The following is a 26,629-nucleotide window of genomic DNA, read 5'->3' on the forward strand; positions in this document are numbered from 1 at the left end:
TATTATTTTTGTGCACTGAAAAGGATAGACATGCTTGTTATTAGTTCCACCTCTGTAAATATTCTGTAGCTGCCTGGTAGTTTCATATATTCCTTGGTGCCAAGTTTTGTTTCCCTCCTTTTGTTCTCTCTATAGGTGATGAGAGGGAAATATAAGAGATTTTATTTCTTGTTAGAGAGGAAATTCCTCCAACTGTAGGATACTAAGAAATGATCAGACAGATGCCTTACTTTGAGTGAGAGGAAATGTGATTGCGGGGGGGTGGAGAGCTTGAGGAAGGCTGCGGACTGCCAGCTTTGGAAGCCTGTGTCCTGCAGCAGCGGTTCCGGCTGATCAGGGGCTGCTGTGCTACACCATTGGACTGCAGTGGGAGCACCTGGAATTGAGGGACATCGCTGAGTGGGCTCTGTAACCTCCCATAAAGCCACAGGCCTGGGGTTAGGTTTGGGGAGATTCTTACAAAACCAAAGGAGATAAAAATAGGAATCAGGTATGATTTTTTTCAAAAGCATTTAGGTATCTAACTACTTTTGACTTCTGTCTATGAAACAGATTTTTAAACCTCTAGTGGTTTTCCATTGGTGATATTAAGAGGCGCTATCTTCTTTTAGTTCCTGACAGATGTTTAATTAATTATTTTTTTTTACCCTAGAGGTGAGAATGCCTCATCCTTGATCTATTCTTTTCAGACAATAAATTTCCCATCAGCACCAATTAAATTGGCCTGATCTCATTCTGATATGTTCAGTAATGCAGCTCTTCAGTGTTTGCGAGTGCATTTGTTTGGAGGCCAAGTAATACTGCTCTGGGATTTAGACACAGGAAAAAAGCTGGTTAGAGATTAATTTTGCATGTAATACTTAAGGATGGGTGCTAATGGTAGAGAGCAGCACATTAAACAGTAGAGGTTGCCTGGTCTTTTGTATGACTTCCTTTCAGCATCTGAAAACATATCAATGCTTCTTGATAGAGGTCGATGCTCAGCTGTGATGCAGTCTGACTTTTTGATCTGTTTTTATATTCCATCATCTATGTTCAGAAGAATATCTGGTCCCTCTTGGTCTTTGTAGCTTGCTTTTTTTTCATAGGCCGCTGGAGATAATTTTGAATTCTGAGCTTTTAAAATACCTCACATGGGGCAGAAGTGGGAATAACTGGTAGCACTGAGCCTTGCTTTCAGGAAACAGGAGCTGTTTGATGTCTGTGCTCTGAATGCACAATGCTGGTTATGCAGTATGCTTTCTGCATGGGGCGAGGGAGAGAGGAGTAACAGTGCAGGGAAAATGACTTGCCTGAAGCTGATCTGCTTCATCAGCTGTAGAGTTATTCTGAATGCAAGCTGCCCAATTTGTCGTGAAACCTTGGCCGGCACTGGCAAGAATACAGTGTTTTGTAGCACTGTCTGTCTTGCTTTACAAAAATCTGCTGTTCATTTTAGGATTTCTAACAGCTGTCGGTTGCTTGCCCAGGCTGCTCTTTTTGTTGAAATGAATTCTTTGTTTAGGGAGGGAAACGGAAGGGTGTTTGGATTAAGAATTTTCTTGTCTGAATTTCTAGAGGAGCTTGTCAAGTTGTGAATGCTGCATTGCCTGCCTAATGCTGGTATTACAGTTTTGGGATCTCAATCATGTTAGAGTGGGTGAGAGTTGAGAACCGACATTGAATACTCCAGTTTGATCAGCACAGCCCTCTGCAGAAGATTTTCACAGTTATTGCATAGGAGAAGCAATAGAGTTAAGTGGAAAATACACCTTTCTGATCTGGATTTGACTTGTGTTTGAAGAGGTTCTAACATTGCTCAGAGCAGATGTTTTCTGTGCGTATGTTGTACGTGTTTGCAACAAAATCTTATGTGAACTATGAGGCAGAACTTAGGTGATTAGCATCTTAGGAATTTGAGTTTAGTGATAGAGGAACGTGATGGTGTTTCTGTCTTGGAGTCATGAAACCAAATTATGGATTTTGGTTTCATCTTTATTTCCTTCCCCTCCCGCATCAAACATCTTTTTGCTTATCAAATATAACTTGATAAGTTATTCCACCTTTGCCTTTTCCTAAAGTTCCGAAGCCGTGATTCAAGTGTTGTTTTTTTTTTTTTTTCTAGAGGTCTGGTTTCTAACACAGCAAGAGTGTTGCAGCTATGATGCTTTAAGGACATAAGGAAGACAAATTTGTAAGGAAAGAAGGGAAATCTCTTCTTCAGCCAGCTGACCTTTGGAGTGCAGAAAAAGTTTTCAAATATGCAGTTTTTCTTCTGTCTACTGATTGCGAGAGGACCTTTTGAGGGATGATTACGCAGTGGGTTATCTGCTTGGCAATTAAAATTTACTTGGGCATATTGAAACTCTTTAGTTATGTTTATCAGTGGTGAAAGGAGGAATAACATGACAGGGGTGGTTATTAATAATGTTTCTGAATCATTTTGTGGAAGTTTCCAAACAAAGTTGTATTTGGATTGTCTGACAAGGTAATCTGAGTAGCTGGTCTGGCAGTCAGAGGACATTAAACTTGCTCCGCATGTGTCTCAGGTTCTCATCCAGTGTGGCACAGTGCTGGGAGGTCTGATTCTCAGGGGAGAAGTCTCATTTGGAGACAGCACAGGAAGAAAAAGGAACCATTTCCCCATAAATCTCTAGAAATTCAGGGACAATAAATGTTTCATGTATTAGTGTGCGCTTTGCAGGCTAACATAAGAACCTCTGCTATTCATCTGTGTCTGCTTGCTTGTTTCAACATTGTTTTATCTTTAAAAGGAGGGGCATTGGGAACTAGAGCATCTCGAAAGCCTTTCTGAAGTTAGATTATGACCACTTTATATAGCAGTAGAAGGTTTTGCTACTGGTAGAAGGTTTTTGCTAACAGGAAGAAATGATGAATTACTGTAGGGAAAGTTGGGACATGGCTGTGGGATTTTTGGCATACTCTTGCTGATTTAAACTCTTGGTGGGTTAGGACTCTTAGACCTTACATACACATCATGCATCTTCAAAGTTTTAGTTCTCTTATCCATTATTGCTTAGCATTATAAAGCTTCACCAGCTTAATTTTGAAGGTTTTTCTTATGCCTCACGAAATCTTGTGGAAGTGTCACTAGGACTTGGTATAATACTCAAACACTTTACGATTTAAAAGAAATAACTTTAAAAATAATAATATAAAGATAAAATACTTGTTAACTCAGTCTAATACTGAAACAGCAGGAGTTGAGCTGAGTAAGTGCGATCCCTCCTCTGTTAGGTGCTCAGATTCTTTAACAAAAATTGTTTTGGGATGCAGTCCCTGTGCTTGATGTCAGCATGATGGTGATGCCATTTCTTGACAGGTGAGCAAAGCTAAGTCAGCTGGGTTTTGGTTGTTTTTTTTTTTTTTTTTTTTTAGCTCTGTACGCATGCAGAGAGTGAGCGTAGAAAACCACCATGAAATGGGTTTATCAGAAATGTTTTTTTTTAATAATTCAGATGACCAGAAGGGGAACTGCAAGCCTTAACAGGTTTAAAATTACTGACACTTGAAAAAAAACAACCCACTCAGCCACTCCAAATCCACAATGTGATTTAGTATTGTATTCTGCAAATTTACAACGCTTGTGTGCAAAATAAAAAATGAGTATTATTTTTTTGATATTTTGATGTATTTTAAGGTCTGCCTTATAAAATAAACTAGTTCTTGCATTCTGAAATGTCTTAATCTTGGAGACAGAAGTCATGGTGTCAGGATATGTTTATGCAGTCTGCCAAATAATATCCTTCTCTGGTTTTGAATGGAAATGTAAATACAGCAACAAAAAGATGGTTTGAGCCATTAAATATTTTGACTTACATGTATGAGCTGTTTGTGATGTAGTGCTAAGCAATTTTCAGAAATCAGATTGAGCTGAAGTTTGACTCTGTGCTATGGTTTTTGCTATAGATGGCGGAGGCTTTGGGGGTGAATTGCACACCCTCCTGTGATAAAATGAACGTCTTTGCATTGGATTAAAAAAAAAAAACAACAACCAAACCACTCTTAAAATGTTATTGTGGCGGTTGTAACAGAATTTGTGTAGTAATAGTTGCTGCAGTTTGTCGGTTAAGCATGAGGTTTCCAATTCCGAACCATAATCTGCCCATCTGGGATTTGTATTTCTAACAGCTTTTGGCTATGAATCTCATCAGTCTTATCCAGTAAACATTAATGAAAAAGTTCTGTTGCTTATTCATCTTCTCAAATGTTTTGTACATAAAAACGTCATTCTGTGGCTTAGGGCTGATGTAGGCCTCCTGACGGTTCTTCTTTTCGCTTTCAATGTGGTATTAATATCTCTGTATTCACTACCCTGTGACATTATTCTCAGTGTAGTTTCACTGCTGCAAAACGGTTACGGTGTCCAGATAGAGTTGTATAACTCTAGGTGAGGAAATAAGAGGTATAAGAAAGTCTTGTAAACACAGATCCCGTTAGGGTTTTAATACTGTTAGTAAGCTTGCGGGGGTAGTAGCAGTGGAAGAGGTAAAACAAAACAGCAAAGACAAGCAGACCTGTTCCTAAATATAAAACCCCTATATTTAGTTGATAACTTTCCTTCCTCAGAGTTCTTCACTATTTACAGGCAGTAAGAAAGGTAATGTGCAACTTTAAGAGGTGAATTATACAGACAGAAAAATATAACCGAGTAACCCTGATGGATTTTTTTTTTGTTTGTTTGCTTTATCCTGTGAGCAAATCAGTGTACCTAGTGATTCAAACTGAATCTTGATTTGTCCTCTGGAGCATTTTGCTAGTTTTTTGATCACTTGGTTCTCTCTAGGGCTATGTTTTCAATTATAAAAAAAAAAAAAAAAAAGAAAAAAGCGTGTGTGTGTATCTCTATTTTTTTTTTTTTCATTCTTGCATGGTGAGAATATCATCTTGCTGTACAACCCTAATGGAGAAATGGTATTTGTAGAGTTTTCCCTATGGCTACCTTTGCCTGAAATACCTGATGATTGATCAGTGCCCTGCCCTTGCTGTTTTTCTAGATCAGTTTAGCTGCACTTGCTAGCCTGTTATGAGTATGTGGATGTTTAAAAAATACAAGAAAATTGTGAGAAAACAAAACCAAATGAGCTCTCAGGTCAGAATGTTCCCTCCAGTCATCTTTTCAGAGCAAGCTTGATTAACAATCAGTCATCGGTAGCATTTGTAGCATCCTTTCTCCATCACTTGATCCCTATTTTTGTCTTCTCTAACTTTCATGGTCTGTCACACCATGTGAAAAACTCGCATGGATGAATTCCACCAAAAGCTTTTTTCTGGAGTCTACGGTTCACCATGTGTCGTTGCAGCTGGCTTTGTGAATGCTCAGGTGTTTTGCAGGGGATTGGTTTGGAGTGGGTACTATCTGAGAAAAAATAGGTGAAACTTTATTTTGACTTGGTACAGGAGGTGTTCCAGTGTAAAGGAGTTGCTTATTTTCTTAAGACTGGCACTGCTTGAATATTTGAGGAACCAGGAACATGTATCTTCACACTGGTTTCCATAATCTGAAAAGGAAAAGAAACTCCTACTTTTTAGCAATACTGTGGTTTGCTTGTTTTTTCACAAGGAACATGGTGGGTTTTTTTTCCCCTCAGTATAAGATGGCATGGAATGATTAATCTGAAACAGAGGAATGCTAATTGAAGACAACTGGGAGTCAGTATTTGAATATTACATTCTGTCTCCAGCCTTTCGGGTGCTTCATTCTGCATGTGGTCAAGCTAGACCAGGGCTGGGTATGGGGGGCAGCTCCTTGTGTCCGTTCAACTGTCAGGGTCTGACATTGCAGGATCTTGGTTCAGTCTTGGGCTCCTCACCCCTCGGCCAGACAGTTTGGTTTCTTCTCTTGTATTTGGGGCAAGAAAGTTCGTTCTTGGTGTCTGTTCAGTACTTGGCATGTCTGCTGGGCTTCCATAAGAGCACCCGTTAGCTCCAGTTGTGCTGGAGCAATCTGTGATGTGTGTGCATATGTATGTGTCCACTATGAACACCACTGAGACCAGCTGCCTAGCTATTTCAGTTGCTAATTTTATGTTAAGTATTTAGTTTCTTTCTGGAGCTTGGTGGTTTTGGTTCAGTACTTTGTATGTTCCCAGTCTTACAGGCACAGACTAGAGTGGCTGCAATATCTCTTCTACTTAGATGGAGAACTTTACCTCTTTGAAAACGTAGCTATGCTGTTTGTGACTGCATCATGAAGCTTACGTTTAATTGTACTTAGTTTGATTTACTCCCAAGATTGGAATTCCAAGACTATTCAAGGATGCTCTTAATATTCCACCATTTCTATGTATTCTGTATAGTGCATTATAATGTGCTGTATTTTTTAGTAATGTTACCTGAAGTTTGGGAAATTTTATGGGATAGGTATTAGCTACCCATCTCACAAGTATGTGCTTGAAAGCCACAAACCAGCAAGCAGACAGAAACGTACCCTTACTGCTTACATAGGCTGCAAGTATATTAGTTCAATGCTTCTGAAGATGTTCCCTTTCTGATGACTTCATAGGACTGGGACCTACCTGGGCAAAATGTTAATGTGACAGAAAACTAACTGGTGATGGTGTGTCTGTGACCCATTGAATCAGTTCTGCTCTTAATTGAATGCCTCTTTGAAAAGAGATCTAAAGTTAATGAGTTTAATGGATAGAGCTTTGGATGGGAAATGCTTTTGAAAGAAGAGAAAATGTTTTATTTTCAGACTTTTGCAATGTGCTTCTGTTACATACCATGTGTCTTATCCTCAGTTCAGAGGTGAATTTTTATTTATTTGTTTTTTAGAACATATGTTGCTTTTTATAGGATGTTGATTGTGCAGTAAAATGGAACGGAGCAAATAAAGAAGTGTAACTAATGGCCTAAATACCTTGGATCTAATTTATTTGAAATCAAGAGTAAATTTTTAATTAGCATATGTTTCATTTTGCAGTGTTCACCCTGGAAACTGTATTTTTAAGTTCATTCAGAGCAATCATCTTTGAGTATTAGAGTTCAAGGCAAAGGTGAAGGTTTCTGATGTTTGTTGCAGATTTTGAGACCTGAAGAAATATCTTGCTCTGGCACGTACTTCTTAAAGACATCAACTCTGACAATAAATTTCTAGAAAGCAGAAAAGAACAAGAGAATAAAGTAAAAACAACAGTGGAATTTTAGAAGGAAATGTACAAAAAGTAGAAAACAGTAAGAAACCAAATATTTTTAAAATGTGTTGATCTAGGTGTGTTATGGTTAAATGTGATGCTTGCTCTGCTTGCCCATATTTGAGAGTTCTCAGCACTTCTTGCATTTAAGGGGTATCAGAGAGAGAATATATCACTGACTTAAGTCAAGAGGCATTTTACCGGTAGGCACTTGAGTAAAATAAAACAAGCAGAAATGCTACAAGTGCATTCTACAGCAACAGATTTATCTTTCTACGTGGCAAATCCTGTAAAAAGCAATGTAATGTTTGCAATTTTTTAAATGAGGTTTGTAAAACAGGTTTTATAACGCCCCCCTACACACCTTCTTCACTGGTTAAGATTACACTCTCCTTATTTTCTCTTAGTTCTACTGTTCTTCTCACCTTAGCTTTTGATATCAGAAGTGCTTCACTTAATTTTCTTCATCTCCTTGATCTGTGTTTAGCTGTATTACTTTGCTCCGTGCTGTTACATTTTGGACTGAAGCCAGCGGAAAGGTGAGGGAAAATATGAGATGGGGACCGGGGATAGCTATAAAATCAAGGTTATAGACTCATCTCTAAAAAGATAATGCAGCTTAACACAGCATTTTTCTTAAGGTATATACAGCAAAAGCAATGCATCCTGTCTTTGCACTGTGTCTTATCTCTTGCTGTGGGATTTGTTCACGTGCATTTGTATTTATTCACTTGTACGCATAGTTTATTTTTAGAGACCTGTGTCAAATGAAAGTAACCCCATGGAAATAATGTAATTAGATAACAAATACATTCAGCGCTTGGCTCAGTTGTTTTGTCTTTCATTTAATAACTCTTCGGTATTCTCATGGCCCCTATTTTGCTGAATATTCAAGCAGTTTCTTCTCTGTCTGTCATGGAAACTCAGTCATTGTACTGAAGGAATAATAGCTCAGTTTGAACATGATCTGGTTTTATGAATAATTGTTGGCTGTGACTTGTTATAGCCTACCCTATAATAGCAAAGGTTAAGCAATGTTACCCATGCATTCCTATGTCAGTAAGCCCTGCTGGCACAGAGATTGTTTCCACTGGTGAAAATGCATATTTGTGTGCATAGCTTGTGTTGGCTGGTTTGGGGTTGGGGGATTTTTGTTGTTGTCATTCCAGCAGGAATGATTATGTCCATGCTAAACTTTTAGCTGTTATAAAATGGCTATAAAAATCAAAAGTGTAATTCACGTAAAACAGTAGCAAAAAGGGTAGGATAGTCCTCGTCAAAGCTGTGTGTTCCACATGGCAGTAAATAGATGAGACATTATTTATTCAGAATGATTTAGATATGCTTGATCCTGCTTCTTAGATAGGAGGTATAGATTAGATGACCTCCCAAAATCGCTTCCTGACCTGGGTTTTGCTAGTCATTTAACCTGTAAGTGAGAATTGTTTGAGGTTCCTTATGCTTTGCCTGTGGCTTTATTTTTCCACGACTTGAAATGTTTCCTTTGTTCTGCTGGGTCATCACATCTGCTTCCCCAGAGGCAGCAGTCATTCTTGCTAGTTTTCCTCCACAATTTAAAATTATCTTCTCCTTTGCATAGATTTATCTTGCAGATTTGTCAATTTTGTGTTACATCTTTGATTTCACGACTGTATCATTTTTTATATTAAATTTTCGGTCTTCCTTGCTGTCCGTATCTTTGCTTTCTGAGCAGAAGCTGGGATGCTTTCTCCTTTTCTTTGTTATCAGACTTTTCCTTTTCTTCCCTTGCTCAGAATACATATATTGTAGAACCTGAGAGTACCTTTTGTCTGTTGTATTGATAATACCTTTTGATACGAGTATCCGCCAACCTCAGATTTGTGTATCTAGAGATAAAACTTTTTGAATGGATCTCTCTTTGTTTAGGACTCAAAGGAGAGTATTCAGAGTCTATTTTAAGCATCTAACTTGAACTGTCCAGCTGACTTCACAGGAGGCCTCAAGGGAAGAGACCCTCTGGTGCTCCGAGTCACATTCTAGATAAGTGTCTCACCTTGGCTACATAAGGGACTACCCCCTTGAAACTTAGGATAGTTTAACTTCTTAATTTTAGTATTTACACTGTGTGCCAAGTTAGCTACTGTGAATTCACCTGCCCTTAAAGTAACATTGAAAAATTATTTTCTACTTTTTAGTTATTTTCTACTATTTCTTTTCCATGTCTCTTTTTCCTTATAGAAAATTAAGCATTTTAGAAAGATGCGTGGCATTATAGATAAAATTATTGCTTTTTACATTATTTTTCCCCACCAGGTTTTACTGCTTTCATCTTATTCTGAAAATGTCTAAACTGTGTGCTGTGAATGTCTGACTGTGGGTTATGACATGCCAGATAATTGGCCACCTGTCTTCTGCTGATTACTACTAACACAGTACAGCTGATGAATCAGTTAATGAGTTCAATGCAGAGTCAGCCTGTTACCTTAGTTCACTGTGTAAAACTGTTCAAATCAAGCTGGCTGACTTGTACTGGACTTACACTGGAGCAGATGAGGAGATTTCATGCTGTCTTCCCACTTGGAAGAAATATTTTCTCAGGAAAGGTAATTTCAGTAATGCTTGTCAAAGTATTTTTCTTGAGCTGGTTTAGTTTAGCTTGAAAGGAACAGCCGTGCTATGTAATGGAGAGCATAGAGGATAATGGCAGTGATCGTACTTCTGCTCCTAGTACCAGTACTACTCTACTGGTACCATTGAGACCTGGTAACTGATTGTATGTGTGTCCTCGTCTAGTATAAGAGTAAAGTATTTTTAAGAGTAAGGTGTAGAGGTAGAATAATAAACAGAATGCATTCGCCTTTGCTGCTTTCTTCTCAACTGAGTGTCTTTAGCATTTCTAATCTAACCTTCACACCCAGCACCAAATCCTTGTAAAAAGGAATACAGTCCAGGCTGCAGGCTTGTAGCTCTTTGAAGAATGTGCAGATGTTTCACCTAGTACTAAAGTCTTTTTTGAGTCTTGTACCTTGTAGAGGTTGTTTAGGTGTTATCTCTTTGAAGACTTGGATAAAGTGTGTCTACAGAAAAAGCGCAGTTAAAACCTCAAGAAATATCTCTCCTTTCATTGCTCAGAGTAATTTCAAGTATTAAAGTGCCTTAATTTGGACCTTCTGTGGTATCTACAGCAGCAATGATATATAAGTTGACTATGTTGTACTAATTAAAAACTAATTAAAAATAGTAATTTTTTTAATGACTTGATGAAAGCTTTACACCTGTTCTGGTTGTCAAAAGTGCAAATGAGATGGCTTTTCTGCCAAAATCTTGTTTATCTGCTAGCTGTAGAGAAAGGGACACTCTACTTTTCCATCGTTGTTCATTTTACAGTCTGCTGCTTTCACATTTGTGGATGCGATTATAGCACTGTAAAACAGAGGCTCCATCTATAACATGGAGTAAAAGTCACCGGTAATGGAGAAATAATCCTGACAGTAAAAGACTAACTGTCTGGGAGAGGTGAATGCTGCCTAATGAATCTAATTTCACTGCAATCAAAACCCCACAAATGTGGATGTTTGAAAACTGTATTTTTTTCCATATTTATGTAATCCTTCCATTTGATGGGTCTGCCCAGTACTGGGGGAGATGTTGGCTGCTTTGCTGTGTGCATGCACTTTCAAAGCCTTCTCCCTTCCTATCTGGTTCCCAGCTGCTCAGACTGGGGGTGTCTCTAGGCAGAGGGTGAGAAAGCCTTTACTGGCATCAGGGTTTAAGTTTGCCTTTGATATGTTGCCTGGAGGCGGGTGGGGAGGGAAAGCTGAGGGCCAGGTTGGTTTAAATTCTGGCTTCCAGTGGTGTTTTAGAAGCTGGTTAGGGAGGTGAAGAGACATAACATCGAATATCTGAAATGGAATTAATTAGGCTCTTGGCAACGGGATTTGGAAGACAGGGGAACCAAGGTTGCCAGTGTTGGATCAGGAAGTGATCTCAGCGAAGCAGTGAGGTGTTTGCAGATAAGACAAGCCTGGCATTTCGTGTAGAGTGTAATCTAGCTCAGAGCAAAGCAGAAACATGAGGCTGCCATAGCCTGGTGATAAGAAATCTTCATCTGCACTTAAAAACATAGAAAGTGGAGTTAGTTGGTAGAAAAGTGGTGGTTAAATGTATTTGTACAACGCTCGTGGTGCCTTCAGTTAACCTTCTCATGGGCTCACTGTAGTCAGCACTGTAAAACATGTTAATTCCCAGTTGCCTCTGTAAAGAACTTGAAATATAAAGACAGATATCATATGAAAGGTGGTGAAGGGAATAAAACAACAAATACTAACTGAAATTAGAATCTTGTAAATAGACAAATACTGAATGTTACCAAAAAAGTCAATACTAAGGTTCCTGGATAACCTTTCCATTGCTGTCTTGTGCGTATACACTGTAATAATTCTTCTCTGTGTAATCATCTGGCATTTACATGATGTTGCTGCCATATTCTAACAGAAATGTGTGAAAAATATTTGGTTACCTTGACTCTTGCCAAATGGCTTCAGTTTTGTCAGGAGTTTGAGTCACTGATGTCTGCCAGGCTAATGTAGCTCTCCTGATGAAGGACTTTTTTTAGGAATGTGTACCTGTGCCCTAGGGGGCTGAAAACAAACATAAAGTTGCAGGTAATTCTTCAGAAAATGTCTGTGCTGCCTTTTATTGTCTATCAAAACTGGTCCTTGAACTTGGTGAGATAAGAGAGGAAGTGAAAGGGGCTCCCTGGTCTCTTTAGCCTCTCATGCATTTTGTTCTCTGAATGGCTAATTGCACTTCATTTGTTGTCTTGCTAGATGGGCTGGTGATCCCATTGGTGGAACTGTCTGCAAAACAGGTTGCATTTCACATTCCGTTCGAGGTGGTGGAGAAAGTTTATCCTCCAGTGCCTGAGCAACTGCAGCTTCGGATCGCCTTCTGGAGTTTCCCAGAAAATGAGGAAGATATCAGGTAATGAATACTATTTCTGTTTCATTGATGCTTAAGAAGAAGTTCTGTTCACTAGAGGAGAATCATTGTCCATTTTATGTCCCGTATATTTGCTGCTTCTGCTGTTCTCATGTGCATTTTCTAATACATGGACGGGTTACTGTGGGGTATCCTATGATAGGGGGGTTTATTTCGGGATGAGCTGCCCTCCATATGTCTCAGGAAAAGCATATACACATGCAGGTTCTGTGTGTAAATGATAGCAGAATTAACACACCCTTTAATTTGCCTGACAGTAACTAGTTTGTAGAGTTTTGTCCTTGCGTTAGTCTTATGCAGTATTCTTTCCAGTTTGAATCTGTTGCTTGAGTCAGATGTTTAACTGGGCTCAGAAATTGCTGGGGAGGGCTAGCTCAGTATGCTGTGCAAGCTTTTTGATGGTCTAAGTAGGAGAATCACAATTTGCTGAGTACAACAGTGCTCTGAGTGCTTACAGTCAGAGAGGTGACTATATTTCTTATATTTCCACATAAATTGTGTGAGTACATAGTCAAAAACTCTGTGCTTTTAGGTCTTTTACCAAAGTATTTTTGCTGAAGCTTTTATAGTATAGGAGGCCTACCCATGTAACTGTGCATTCAGAATTTTGTTGCAAAGTAGTGATATTACACTCTCTTAGAAAGAATAATCCTGAAAGTTTTTAGATGCATTCATCTAATGTTCTGGTATCAGATGGGGGAGGTAATGTCAGAAGTGCTGATGTAATTAGTAAGATCACCTGTGGGGGAATGGAGCAAGCCAGCTGATTGTACCTGATCATTATCCTGATGAGCACAGATGTAAAAAAACCTCCTTAGGGGAGCATGTAGGTAGCGCATCTAGAAGTACAAGGAGTTTTTACTGTGGTATGCTAACATTGGACCTTAAATTGATATTATACTGTATATAAAAGCTTAATTTTAGGCTATGAATTAATTTGTATTTCAGGGCCTTAGGTTGAAATTCCTTGAAATGCCAGTGGCTATACACAAATCCAGTTAGGAAGAGACTAACGATTTTGATGGTTGAAGTGTAATGGAGAAATGGCAGAAAAGAGATGGACTTAATCTTAAAGATGAAGATAGTAAGGATTTTTCAAAACATGTCAACAAAGAATGCAAGAGGGTAATAATGTGAAGTTTCTCAAAAACAGATTCATCTTGACATGTTATGTGTGTCTGTTACAGATTGTACTCATGTTTGGCGAATGGCAGTGCAGATGAGTTCCAGCGAGGGGAGCAGCTCTTCCGGGTGAGGGCTGTCAAAGACCCTCTCCAGATAGGTAAGAACACTGCAGCTCCACGTCTCTATATATTGCAGATTCCCAAAACCATATCTGCAATGGGACAGTGGTGGTATGGCTATGTTTCAAAAGGAGCTTTTCTGGCATCCTGGACTAAACTCTCTGTCCCATGTATTCTTTGTAATGTCTTGAGCTAAATACTGTGTTTATTTCAGCTTCACCCAGCTCAGCTGTGAAGCTGAGTAAAAAGCCAGAAATGTTCTGAAAATTAGATCTTTACTCGGTCTCAGCATTTTGGAAAAAACTGTGTAAAATGCCTTGGTCTCCATAATGCTTGAATTCCTCATTGACAGAACTTGGTTTTCTAGAACATTCTGATTAAATGAATGCCTTGCCTAAAGTGCATGTATGGCAGAGAGGAAGTTTGCAAGGTTTAGTTATTCTGGTAGCAAAAGAATTGTGTTAATAATACAGTTATTCATGTAGTATTTTGGCAGAAGAAAATCCCTGTTGCTGGACAGCAGGTTTTATCGCTTCTCCTCGCTTATCTTGTTCTTTTTATGTTTTATGGTTATGGAAACTTATCTTAAACAAAGAATTGGAGTCTGGATTTTTCGTTAAATCCTTTGAAGTAAAGAAGAACATTGAGTTGGCTTTTCCAGTGACAGCTCTTAGACAGGAAGGCATTATGTGAAATAAAGACACTAGTATGTCAAGGTGGGCCGTGTCAATCCAATGCAGATGCGTTGTTTTTTCTGCAAGTAAGCTTCAGAAATAGAATATTATTAATTGGTATGTGGGAACTGAGCCTGGCTGTAATAAGAAAAATTATAATATAAAAAGCTGTATTATGTTAAGAGGGAAAGTTCCTATATTTTCTGTGATGAGGGATAGAGACTTCTATGGGCTTGTTTAGTTGCTGGTACCAGTAATACTTAACTCTCGGTGATCATTGGATGAATAAACTTAGGTAAAGGACCCTCAAAAAGGGAATAAAAGGGACCCATACTGTAAAAGTTTGGGCAGAATGAAAAGAGGAGGAGATCGTCACTGAGATATGCAAATTGCAAGAGAATGATGAACTGTTATCTGAATGTGGGGTAAAGCATCTGAAAGGATTTTACCTAATCTGTTGTCTACTGTAATAACAGTAGCAGGAATTCTTGGGAGTGGAAGTGAAGTACTACTTCATACGTAAGGTATATTGAGTTGTCGGTGAGACCAGATAATAATTTTGGAACATCAACAAAATTGAGTTAAATGGGATTAAACTGACTTTTGAGTGCGTTCATAAGCTCCTGATGTCAGGACTGAAATGCTGAGAGAGGCCTCTAAGGTGTCTGCTGAACTTCAGGAAGGCAAATGTTTAAGAGAGACAAAATGAGTTAAAATGCAGCTGGCTGAAATTCAGTAATTCTTGGGACTTTCACAATGGAAAAGAGCAGAATATTTAATGTACGGTGCTCAGAGTGTGGTCAAAACTTGTTTCAGTAATAAATTAAAAAGGTGAGGAGGTGTCAAGCAATGTAAATGCGCAAAGACTGGGAATATTAGCGCGAAACCTGTGCTTGGGGGAGGAAGAGCAGAGTAAGGAAAAAGAGGAGTCTGAATGATACAGGGGAGGAATTTCTTAAGTACACATACAGCAACTGGGCTTCTTGACAAAGGATTATGTGTGTGGAAGGGAAGGAAGTTTTGTTTAAACAGTAACGTTGTTTCCTCCTTAGTAGAGGAAATTTATCTCATGCAGGGGCTACTCTTTTTTTTTTTTTCCCCCATGAGTAGTATCCCAGAATCTGCTATTGGTGGGTTGGATATAATTTCAGTTGGCTACTCCAAATGATTTTAAGGTGTGTGGTTGCAGTTTTGAGTTTCATATACTGTCAAATGGGAAAAGAAACACAGGAAATGAAGCAGCCCTTGAGAGGGGATTTGATTTGAAGGGGGGTTGGGCAGTGCGTTGTGATATTGTGATCAATAGGACAAAGCTTGAAAGGTGCTTTGTGCTCTTTTTGTCCCATTTCCCTTTGCAGTATAAGGTTGGGTTGTTTGTTTTTTTTTTTAAACATAAATGAGTAATCTTAGTCATCTTGTTCACGTGCAAATCTGTATCCATAACTTTTGAACAATAGCATTTCTTCACCACATTCCAAAACCCCACTTTTTTTTTTGCAGTGTTCTACTGTACATACACAAAGACTTGTCTTTTGTAGACCTTCCCCTCACATTCCCTTTGTAGCAGTCATATAGCCACCTCCTTGCATTGAAGATATCACTGAAGTTCTCAAATAGGTGTGTTGTAGTTGCTGATCTCAGGGACTGTTTTTCTATCGTAGTCTTAACTGCTTTTTAACAAATGAGGAAGGCAAAAGCAGGTTCAGTCTAGATTCTAACTTTGCATCTCCTTGAATAGTGTCTCTAAGTCTCCACTTTTTAGAGGTTGTAGTATCTTGGTTTAAAACAAACAAATGTCCTAAATTGCCTTGCTTTACTTCCTGTCTAAAAGCTTTTGTTCACCTCTCATTTTCCCATTTCTGTTAGTCCTGGGAAAGGCAGAGAAAAAGTTCTTAAATTCTATGCAGGGGTGTTTTTGCTGTTATTGTTATAGAGGCATCAGAACTACCAAATATCAATGAAGAAAGCTTGGAAGCAGTATTGCAAGAAGTATTCTTAGTAGGGTGTTTTTAACTCATAGGTCATTTAAATCTTTTCATTCCAATTGCTTCCTGAGTGGCTTAAGGTATTTCAAATTTGTGCATTTCTACCTGAAATAATAGGACCTCAGAAAAAATAATAAACAGACATAGAATTTTACAGTAAATGAGTTTCATGGTAAAATAAATCTTAAGTGTAAAAGACATTGATGTAGCTATCCTAAAATTTTGAAAACTGGATTTTAACCAGCAGGAAGCACACATTTCTTTTGGATACTTTTCCTCAAAGATTAAGTTTCAGGGGTAGAGCAGTGAGAAGATAGGTTATGGACTGAAAAAGAAGGCATCTCTATTTCGTAGGACCTAGTCTAGGCACCAATTGATTATTTCCCACTTTTACATTTGATCAAACAATGTGTCTTAATTGAGTATCAGAGAGGACCCCTTCTTCACTACATGATAAAACCTGCTTTGTGGGTGCAGTAGATCACTCCTGGTGCTCTCTGTGCATAGCGAGTATGTGGTACAGTGCATGCACCTGACGTATCCTCTGAAGCATTGGTGCTGGCTGCTTGACATATTTGTTCTGAGTGGTAAATCTGGTGCTCATAAGAAGTGTAAGATGCACTTTCTGTGTAGAAAGGCTAAGTGCTTTCATGGAAACACTAAGCTTGCTCTGTGCCCACAGTGCATTTTAGAAAAATGGTAGCGGGGGGGGTGAGACTCCTGGCAGAGCAGTTCCTCTGGCATGCAGGTCATTCTTGAGGTCTCCTGGGAGTGGAGCTTGCCAAGAATAGGCTATAGACCTTATTTTTTTTCTGGTGGGCTACATGCAATTGCAGAATGAATGCTGCTGGTATGTGCAGACGTGTTTTTGTCATGTATTGTTAAGCATGGAGTAGATAAGCTGTTATCAGGTAGCAGGAGCCAGGGGGTGGGTGGGAGGGATGAACATTCCTGTGGTCTCCATGAGCTGGCCAGATCACTCAAGTGTGCAGTAGATGTGATTGTTGTCTTCACATTTAAGCTGGAAGGTAAGAGCTGTGGTCTGCACGAGAAGACAATAGCTGCACTTCGACTATAAACAAGTACAATTTGATGACCATTTCTTTAAATAGTAGTGTTGGGTAAGCACTCCAGAATGGTCCCCCTTACGGTCACCTTTTCAGTCCCTGCAGGTTCAGACTTTTGTAAGCTGCGCAGTGAACTGAATTGTGGTATTTCTCCTGGTAAATGTAACAATTAATTTAATCCAGAATTTTTTCCTGGTATGGTTTCCTGTGTCATCCTACAAATGGTTCTTCAGTACAGCAAGACTGGTGGTGCAAAGGAGTTGGGCAGAGCTGCTTGAATTAGCAGTGTCAGTGGCAGACGTTCATCAAGCTACAGTTTGAGTTGAAGCTCATGCCCAAGCCCTTAAATTTTCTTTGTCTTTTTATAACTGTTTCTCCCTCTTTGCATTTAATCACTTAACTGTCTTCATGTACAAATAAAAATTTCATGGTAGGAGCTCGATAAGGGTGTATAGCTGTGACCCGTTCTTCTCTAACACCTTTCAAATACTTCTTTTTCTCAGTGAAACAGAATTGCTGCAATTCCAAGTTGTGAAATGCTTAATTTGCTTTTGTGAAAATTAGGACATTTTGGCATTAGTCTGAGATACTTCTGGTGTAACAGAAGGACTAGCTGAACTGTTTGGGTTGTGTTATCCAAGCAGGGAACATAAATTAGAACTGTAGCTAGTAATAAGCAGTGCAGTAATTTCGTGGTGAATGCCTTCTTTTGTTTTGATTCTGTTCCAATTGCTAAAATGGCTGAAGAATTTGGGTGGCATTATGTGTATTAATCAAAATAATCACCCACATCAGGAAGAGGATTTGAATTCTGGGGAAGAGGAGAAATGGAAAGGTTAAGCAAGGTAAGAGCAAGTTTGTATTGGCACAAGGATTATATTTTGAGGAAGAAATAGTGCATATTGTTTCAAATGGGATTTAGTAGGTCATGTGCACTCCTGAACACTACCATTACTATAATCTCACAATATCATAATGAAAACTTAGTAGTGTGGATTTGTAATGTACTTCCCTGTGCTAATGATAGGGAAACTATTTCAGTCGCCTGTCCCAAGTGTATTTTTTTCACTTAAGTTAGATTGTTGGACTGAAATTTGGTTATGGCTTTGATACCCTTGATGCTTTCTATACTTCATTAAAACTGAATTTGAGACTAGCAAAAAGGGTCTGAGGCTGATACTCATTGCTGTAGAGGATGATTAGCTGGTGATAGGGACCTTCAAGACAAGTAGAAGATTAATGCTCCTGATGGCCTTTTCCTGCTTGTAATATGTGTGCCTCTGGATAACATCATCTGTAGAGGAAGCTGTATTATTGACTACAACTGGTATGCATTGTACATGTGCTAACGAAGACAAGCCTCGTTCTAACTAGCCAAAGTTCTTTGTCATCCTGTCTGAGATGAGATTCATAATTTATTTGTTTGATCACAGATTAATGGAGCTGGATTCATTCAAGTGTTATTGCTGAAATTTCCTTTTTCCATTGATATTAGTCTAAGCAAGAGGGGTGTTTCGTTTTCTGAATACATGGTTTATAAAAATGGAATATTCACAAAATTGCAAGGAGGTACATAATTTATGAGAAACAGGTAGCTTCTGAAGCCACAAAGTGAAAGTAAGTGTTCAGGTGTAAGTGTTGCCGCCTTTCGTTCACTGTAAATTTGTGAAAGTTGACTTGCTCGGAAATAATTCTGAAGAAGTCACCTAGCCTGTATGGCACTGTGGTCGGGGTTAATTAACATAGAAATCATGCCCAAAGTACGTATAGTCTAGCTTTGACCCTGTGATCAAAACCTCATGCTTTTCAGTGATGGCTTTATCCATTTCTGCTTTTCTTTGTCAAATATTCATAGAAATAAATGTATAAATAAATTAATGTATTAAAAGCTGGTATTTTTGAACCTCTTGTAACATGTTATGCCTCTCTGCTAATATTCTTCCGTAGCTGATTGTGAAGATCTAGATCCATGTCCATGCCTATATGGATGTTGTTGCTAGACAGGTTGTTTCACTCTTTAAATGGCACATACCTAAATTTCCATTCTAGCTGAATCTGTCTCCCAAGCACCAGAAGAGTAACTTTGGACTTTTGAATTTTAACAGGTTTCCATCTGAGTGCCACTGTGGTACCTCCACAGATGGTGCCACCCAAAGGTGCGTACAACGTGGCGGTGATGTTTGATCGATGCAGGATCACGTCATGCAGCTGTACCTGCGGAGCTGGGGCCAAGTGGTGTGCTCACGTCGTGGCGCTCTGCCTCTTCCGGATACACAATGTAGGCCTTTAAATACAGTTCTGCTCTCCCCTAGGCATCTTCTCTGAGTCTCTCCTCATTACAGTTTCATACAACATGCTCTCTCTTTAGGGAAATTGTTCTTGGCACTCCTTTTGGTTACAGATTGTGCAAATGTGCGCTCACAGTTGCAGTCTGCAGAGCGAATTGTCTGAGGCTCTAAACTGCAGAATGTCCTTTGATAATGTGCAAATTGCTAAGGGTAGATACACAGTCCTTTCCGGCCCCTTCCTGTTTCTCATTTAAATGCTAGAATTACTCATTCTTCCTTCAGTTCTGCAAGGGGTGAAAAGTCACCAGTAGTTAGTCTTTGTAAATATGAGATTTGAATGCTCTTTCTTTTGGTGGTTTGATCCTTCAGAGTGCAGAAGGAAAGTAATACTGTTCAGTGTTGGCTTTTATGTTCACCGGTTCATTTTAACACATACAAGTGTCACTTTGACTTGTAGATTTCAAACAGTTAGTTAAGTTCATGTTTTTATTTGACTGCTTGTATTCTGTGTGGCCTTGTATAGAGTGAAAAGTAGGTGTTCCTTATCCCAACAAAATCCAGGTGAAAATTCATTGGATCAACATGAAATGCACAAAGTTGGGGGTTCAGTCTTGCATACAGATTAATTTCCTCAGTCTTTGCGAAGCTGAGAAATACATCTTAAGGAAGGATTGAGCTTGGATGATTGAGAGGAACAGAAGACTTTCTGCTATCATAGAACATTTTATAGCTAACATGCTCATGATCAACTCCAGATTCTTAAATAAGTGCTAATAACCTGCTGAAGCTTGTTAATATTTCACAATGGACAATTGTAATAGGCTTAAATTGATACTCTTGTGAAATCATTGGAATATCGGTATACTTTCTGTACTTAGGACCGGCAAAAAAAAAAGAGTTCTGTTTTGAATTATTAGTTCCGGTTTTAAAAGGTGGGTATGGAGAGTGACGATAGGAAACAAATTTTCATTTATATTATTTACATTCAGAAAGTTTTGGAGCCTGTGCAAGATAAAAATCATCCTTCTCCCTCTGATCCTTTCTTCTACGTGAAAAATGGTAATGTTTGTATATACTGACTGCTGACACTAGCAAGTTACAAGCCAAGGTATATTGCTCTATGTAGGCAAATTAATATCAGAAGCAAACTGCTCTTGCCTGTTTCCAGGTTAAATTATAGGTAGGTGCCATTTGGGGATTTTTTTTATTCTGTAGAGTGAAAAAGGTTAAGAAACTAAGTTGTTCTAAGATATGGAAAGGGACTGATTTTAAGATTGAAGAAAAAACGCCTAATGAGATAAATGAGGTGGTTGTGATTCTGTGAAACAGTCCCCCACAGAGCTGGTTGGTTTGCCAGGAGCTTAAAGAATAACGGCCTTTTTTAGAGGTTTGTTTGTGAAATCCCTGCCAGTATTTGTGCAATTGCTAGCAACAACAGATCTTAAGCACAGCTGTTAAAGCAGTTTCCTTGAAAAGAAACTCTTAAAAACAGTTTTTATAAAGCCTAGACAGCTTATTTGCATCTTATCTGCAACACACCACGTAATTACAGAAAAAAAAAAAAAGTACATCATGACCAAACATGGTATGCGTCAGCATAGCTACTGTTCATGACATTTCACCCATTTAGTGGACACAGCTTCATTAAATCTGACCTGTTAATGGCAGTTTCTATCTCCTTTTCTTTCTTCAGGCATCTGCAGTATGCTTACGAGCCCCTGTTTCTGAGTCCTTATCTCGGCTACAAAGAGATCAATTGCAAAAATTTGCTCAGTACCTAATCAGTGAACTTCCACAACAGGTAAGTGGGCACAAATGATAGGACTGACTTTTTCTTAAATTCAGTTATCTTTGCTCTGGGTCAATTTGTATGATTTTTGTTGCAAAATAACCAGTTATGCTGTGCGATTGTGAGTTGTTTGGAAGGCTTTCAGTTCTTGCCCTTTTAACATTTGCCGTTCTATTATTTGACAATTGTCTATTGCCAAGTAAAAGATTAGAAATGTCTTAAAAGGAGAAAGAAGAGTGATGGCTATTCATATTAGCACAAACATGCGCTTAGCTTGTGGAAGATCAAACACAATAAAATAAATGCACGGTGGTTAAAAACTTAGGTCAGAACAAATCAGGCTGCTTCTTTTTTGTGTTTGGTTAGTTAAGTGGAGAAACCTACCCAGGGGATGTGTTGTATATGCCTTAGGTGAGCGCTTTCTAAAGCACCCAATTGGTTTGACTTTTTGACTTTCCCCAGTGTTGCTTCTTGGTGGTTCTTAAGAATCATTTGCATTATGGAAAGTAATAGATATGAAATTTTGTTAGTCAAAGGCAAAGTCTGCTCTCTTATTCCTTAAATATCTATGTTGTTCAAGGTCAGGTCATTTATATAATCTGCCTAATTTTGCTAGCTCAAAATACACAAGAATACCTAAGTAATTGTGGAATTTTTACTTTAAAAATATAATGGCTTGGCAACTTTTTTGTGCTGGTTCAACCAAAGGAGGTTGAGGAGAACTGACCTGCATGGGTATCTGTCACATTTCAGTAGTGCGTGCATAATGTCTTAAGTGGGAGTTAGATGACTGTCAGCATATGCCTAAAGTTCATATTGTAGTGCTGTATATTGTAGTGCTGTGCTTGGGACACTAAGACATTCTATTGCTAAAACTTCCTCTAAATTTCCTACAGAAATACATAATCTTCTTATGAGAGGAAAGAGAGGAATCATATAATATGAAAGTGATATAAAAATACTGCTTTTTCGTTGCTGAGAGTTCAGCACCAATAGTGCGTGCTTCTTGTTGCATTATGTAACAGACAAAGCTTTTCTTCTCTCCTTAAGGACTCGGAGCTTTGTGTCACATAGTCTGCTGCTTAATAAAGGAGGGTTTTGAAAGGCTAGCAGTGGTGGTAGTTGTTTCCTGAATGGCATGTGAGTTGTTTTCTTTCAAATATTCTGTCAGCTCCTTTTTGCAGGGTTTATTTCTCCTTCGGTCATGTGTACCAGCTGTGTAGCCAGGAACATCTGGATTATTTAATTTAATCATTACCATCTTGCCAGATAATCTGATGGATGCTGCCCAACAGAAAAATTTGGGTTTTATTGGCAGATGCATCTTAACCTATGTTGTGTAATTCTTTTGGAAAAGGCCAGGCACACCCCAAACTCTTCCAACAGTCTTATTCCTGATCTTCAAGATTTCTGAGTGAAGATAGATACTCTGATACCTTGGGACCCCCTGTTTTAACTAGATGGTGTAGAACTAGAGTAGGCTGTACACATGATTCTATTTTATCCTTATTTCCAGCTTGTGAATTGCATTATGGTATAGTCATATAATGCTGAACGACTTTCAAGTGTAAAGGGAAGGTGGTCTGTAGGATTGCAGCTAGATAAGGAGATGCTTTTCAAAATCTCTGTAGAAAGTGTTTTCCATATCTATGAAAATGTCAGTGATTGTGAGCGGCTGAATTTGTTACCCAATTTTCCGAAGAGCTATTGCCTTTCATGAAGCCAGTACTGCTGTTACAATTAATAGGAATATCTTGGAAAAAATGCCTGGGGGAGAGTCCCTGCAGGTCCCTGATACTTCAGTCTTGAGGTGTGTCATTGCCTAGACCTGTGACTTCTCTGCTTCGTGGTGACTTAAAATATATAATAGTGGAAAAAGGTATAAAATAGCTGAATGCTGAGTTTGTTTCTTCATACGACTCAACTGCAAAATATCCTTCTGAAGCATTGTTTTTTCTTCCATCTGTTTAAGATGGATCTGTATTATTTGCAAATATAGGTGTACTGAATGTGCCTTGCTTTACAGTAAGTGTGATCTTTAACCTCAGCTGTTGTGTGGAGAGAGATGGGGGTGATATCAGATATTCTCTTGCAAGTCATTTAAATCCTAACTATATGCCTAACCTGTTGTAAGCATGCATGGTAAAGGCTAAATGGATTTACGGTTTCAGCCCAGACTTAGTTTGAGGAAAAAACACTTTCCTACTCTGCATTTTTCTTTCAAAAAGAGCACATTTAAGGGTATGTCTACTTAGGATTTTGCAGTCAGGTGTGAGCCTTCTCTGCTTATTTCTGAACTGTCCATAAGCTATGATTGCATTAGTTTAGTGCTGAAATTGCATTAGTTTACTGTTGAGTCTGAGTTAATATATGTACAGTCTCTTTGCTAACAGGATGGTAAATAAAATAAAGTTTGCCCAAAAGGGTTATGTATAGGTATAATTTATAGTTTGCTCCTCTGTTCTCATTAGCTTGAGTTTCAGAGAAATGATTTAGGAACAAGAAATAAAGAACATTCAAAGTGCAGGAAAATGGTGACCTTGACTGCAATCTCTCAAAATTAGCTGCAGTTTCACTCTTTGGGCTCCTGCTCCACAAGAAATGAGAAGGGAACTAGTAACCTATGATGCTTTTGTTTGCTTCTTAGGGTATGAATGTAGGAAGTAAGCCTTGGACATAGGTTTAGTTTGAGAAAGGAGAGGAGAAAGTGTAACAGCTGGTTTGCTATTGTATAATCTTTAGCACCCTCTATTGTCCTTTCTGAAAACATGACTGTGTGTATTTGAAACTTCTGAAATTATGAGAGTGCTTCAATCATGAAAATCCAGGCAGATCTTTGCCTTGATGTATCAGAATGAGAAATACTATGTATATTGAAAATTTGGTTCATGTTTTCAGATTCTTCCAACTGCTCAGCGCTTGCTGGATGAGCTATTATCTTCCCAGTCTACTGCCATCAACACAGTGTGTGGAGCCCCAGGTAACCTTGATATATCTTATTTTGGTAATCTGTGTCACAGATAGGAAGTGGATATTATTTCCATTGCTTTGAGTTTCTGAACTGGGCTGTTACCGTGTAGCTGGGATTGCAGGTGGAGGTCAAGGAAAAGGGATAAGTACAGGCGCTTGCGTGTATATATGGCACAGCAACAGGCACTTGCTGGTGTGGTGGATGCCTCAGAGTGTATGCAGAGGAAGGGAGCATCAGGCAATGCACCTTTCTTACAAAAGATTTTACTTTTTAAGTTGCTATTAATTATAGAATCCTGGATATGTTGATTGGAGGGGACCTCTGCAACCTCCTACTTGAAACAGGAGTGCTTGCACCACTAGATTAGGTGAGCCGTGGCTTGGGCTAGCTTAGCTAAGTCTTGGTTACCAGAGATGTTAGAGTATTCCTATTTTAGTGCTGCATTACCCTTTTGGTCAAGAATTTTCTCCTAACGTCCAGTATGAATACCCTTTTTTATCATCTTCTGCTGCCAAGGAGAGTTTGTCTGCATTGTGTTTGTGATTCCAAGTAGCTGTAGGCTGTTAATGATCACCCCTCACCCATCCCTTTTTGATGAAATTAGCCCATCTTCCTCAGTCTCACCTCATGGATCAAGTGTTCCATGCCCACAACTATCTTGATATGTCTCCACTGTGTCACCTCTGGTTTCTCAGTATTGTTCCTGGTCCCGGGAACCCCAAACTGGACACAATATTCCAGGTCTAACTTTACCAGTGCCAGGTAGAAGGGATAAAATAAGTTCCTTAAATCTGTTAGCTTTGCTTTTGTTAATATAGCCCAGTTTGCAGGTTGCTTTGTTTGTTTGTTTGTTTTGTGTTTTCAGTGGAAGTTTGGCATTGATTTGTGTCCAGCTTGGCATCCACCATAATCACCAAACCCTATCAGCTACTCAGCTAGTTGGTTTTCAGTCTGTACTGATGCATGGGGTTTTCTGTCCCAGGTACAGAAGTTTACATTTTTCCTCGGTGAACTTCATGAGGTTTCTGTTGGCACAGTCCTTCAATTTCTGCTGGTTCCACTGGTTGTAGTGCTACCATTCAGCATGCCAGCCATGTGTCCCAGTTTAGTGTTGTCAGTGGTTATGGTAAGATAGCATAGTAAGATATAGTAAGATAGTGGTAATGTTAAGATAGCATTTTGAGATAGTTCTGAATAGTGAGTTCTGCAACAGGTGAAATAAACTGAGTAACACTGCCCGTGTGCTCCCTATAATCTTTGTGGTTGGGCACACAGAGGAAAATATCTTCAAAGCCTGAAGACTGTATATGTGTTGTTTTTTGTCAAGATCCCACTGCTGGACCCTCTGCATCAGATCAAAGCACCTGGTACTTAGATGAGTCTACTCTGAGTGACAACATAAAGAAAACCCTTCATAAATTCTGTGGACCCTCTCCTGTTGTTTTCAGGTAAACTGATTCCCATGAAAGGGAAAGTGGGACATTGATGTAACCTGTAAGCTCTTTGACTGTATAGCCTGTACACTTATGTGATGCCACGGACAGAAGGATGCTTAGTTTTGCGGTCGCTCTTCTGGACTGTATTTTTGCATAGCTTGTCCAATGTTGTTTCAGTACAGCGTACTATATTTGCACAATATATATATATTTGCATCTTGTGTGATGTTAGTCTCATTACGCATCCTCTCTTTTAGGTTATACATGTCTGTCCCATTTAAGGTGCAAATATACTCTGGATGTAGAATATATTCAGGAATATATCCAGGCTGTGCTTTATTTCATTTTTTCTCATTCCTGCTCTTCTGTTTTATCTACAGTGATGTGAATTCAATGTATCTCTCTTCCACGGAGCCACCAGCTGCTGCTGAGTGGGCCTGTCTCCTGCGTCCTCTGAGAGGAAGAGAGCCTGAAGGAATCTGGAACCTGCTTTCCATCGTGCGGGAGATGTTTAAGAGACGGGATAGCAATGCAGCTCCTTTGCTGGAGATTCTGACTGACCAGTGTCTCAACTATGAGCAGGTATTCAAATCTCTTTGCTGGGGGTGGGGGGAAATTCTGGGGAACCAGGCTGAGCCAGTGACTGGTGCCATGTGCCTGTACACTCTGTGGCTGAATAATTTTTTTTAACAGTCTGTATGTGTTAAAGGCATGTGCTTCTCCATGCTAAAATGATGTTACAGTTTGCTCGTGTGCTGATTTAGTGATGTCCTAGTAACACTATATACCTCAGTCCTTTTAACATGAATATATGGAGTCTGAACTCTTTTGTTCAGCACGGTTGATTTTATTTCTGCCCGGTCAAGGTGATTTATTTTAATGGTTGTTTTCTAAACCAAATACATCACATATGAGCTGTCATTTTGGTAAAAACTAAAGATATATGTTGGGTGGTAGAATTTCAGATTCTTTTGTTATTTTTGTGTAAGATATCTTTTTTTATAGGTTTAAGTAATAATTCTTTGAGAATTTTTAAAATAATATTAGGAAAAAGGT

General features: G+C 38.9%; 1 protein-coding gene across 1 annotated transcript in view; it reads left to right on the forward strand.

The window, feature by feature from the left end:
• Positions 1 to 26,629, forward strand: part of ZSWIM8 (zinc finger SWIM-type containing 8) — a 63,321-nt gene that overhangs the window by 12,316 nt on the left and 24,376 nt on the right. The window contains exons 2-8 of the mRNA XM_082486361.1: positions 11,948 to 12,101; positions 13,307 to 13,401; positions 19,195 to 19,367; positions 21,071 to 21,178; positions 24,065 to 24,146; positions 25,465 to 25,585; positions 25,954 to 26,155. Coding sequence (XP_082342487.1) covers positions 11,948 to 12,101; positions 13,307 to 13,401; positions 19,195 to 19,367; positions 21,071 to 21,178; positions 24,065 to 24,146; positions 25,465 to 25,585; positions 25,954 to 26,155 — 935 coding nt within the window. The remainder of the gene's footprint in view (positions 1 to 11,947; positions 12,102 to 13,306; positions 13,402 to 19,194; positions 19,368 to 21,070; positions 21,179 to 24,064; positions 24,147 to 25,464; positions 25,586 to 25,953; positions 26,156 to 26,629) is intronic.

The sequence above is a fragment of the Vanellus vanellus genome (genome assembly GCF_965231255.1).
Source record: "Vanellus vanellus genome assembly, chromosome: 7".
Taxonomy (NCBI): Eukaryota; Metazoa; Chordata; class Aves; order Charadriiformes; family Charadriidae; genus Vanellus; species Vanellus vanellus.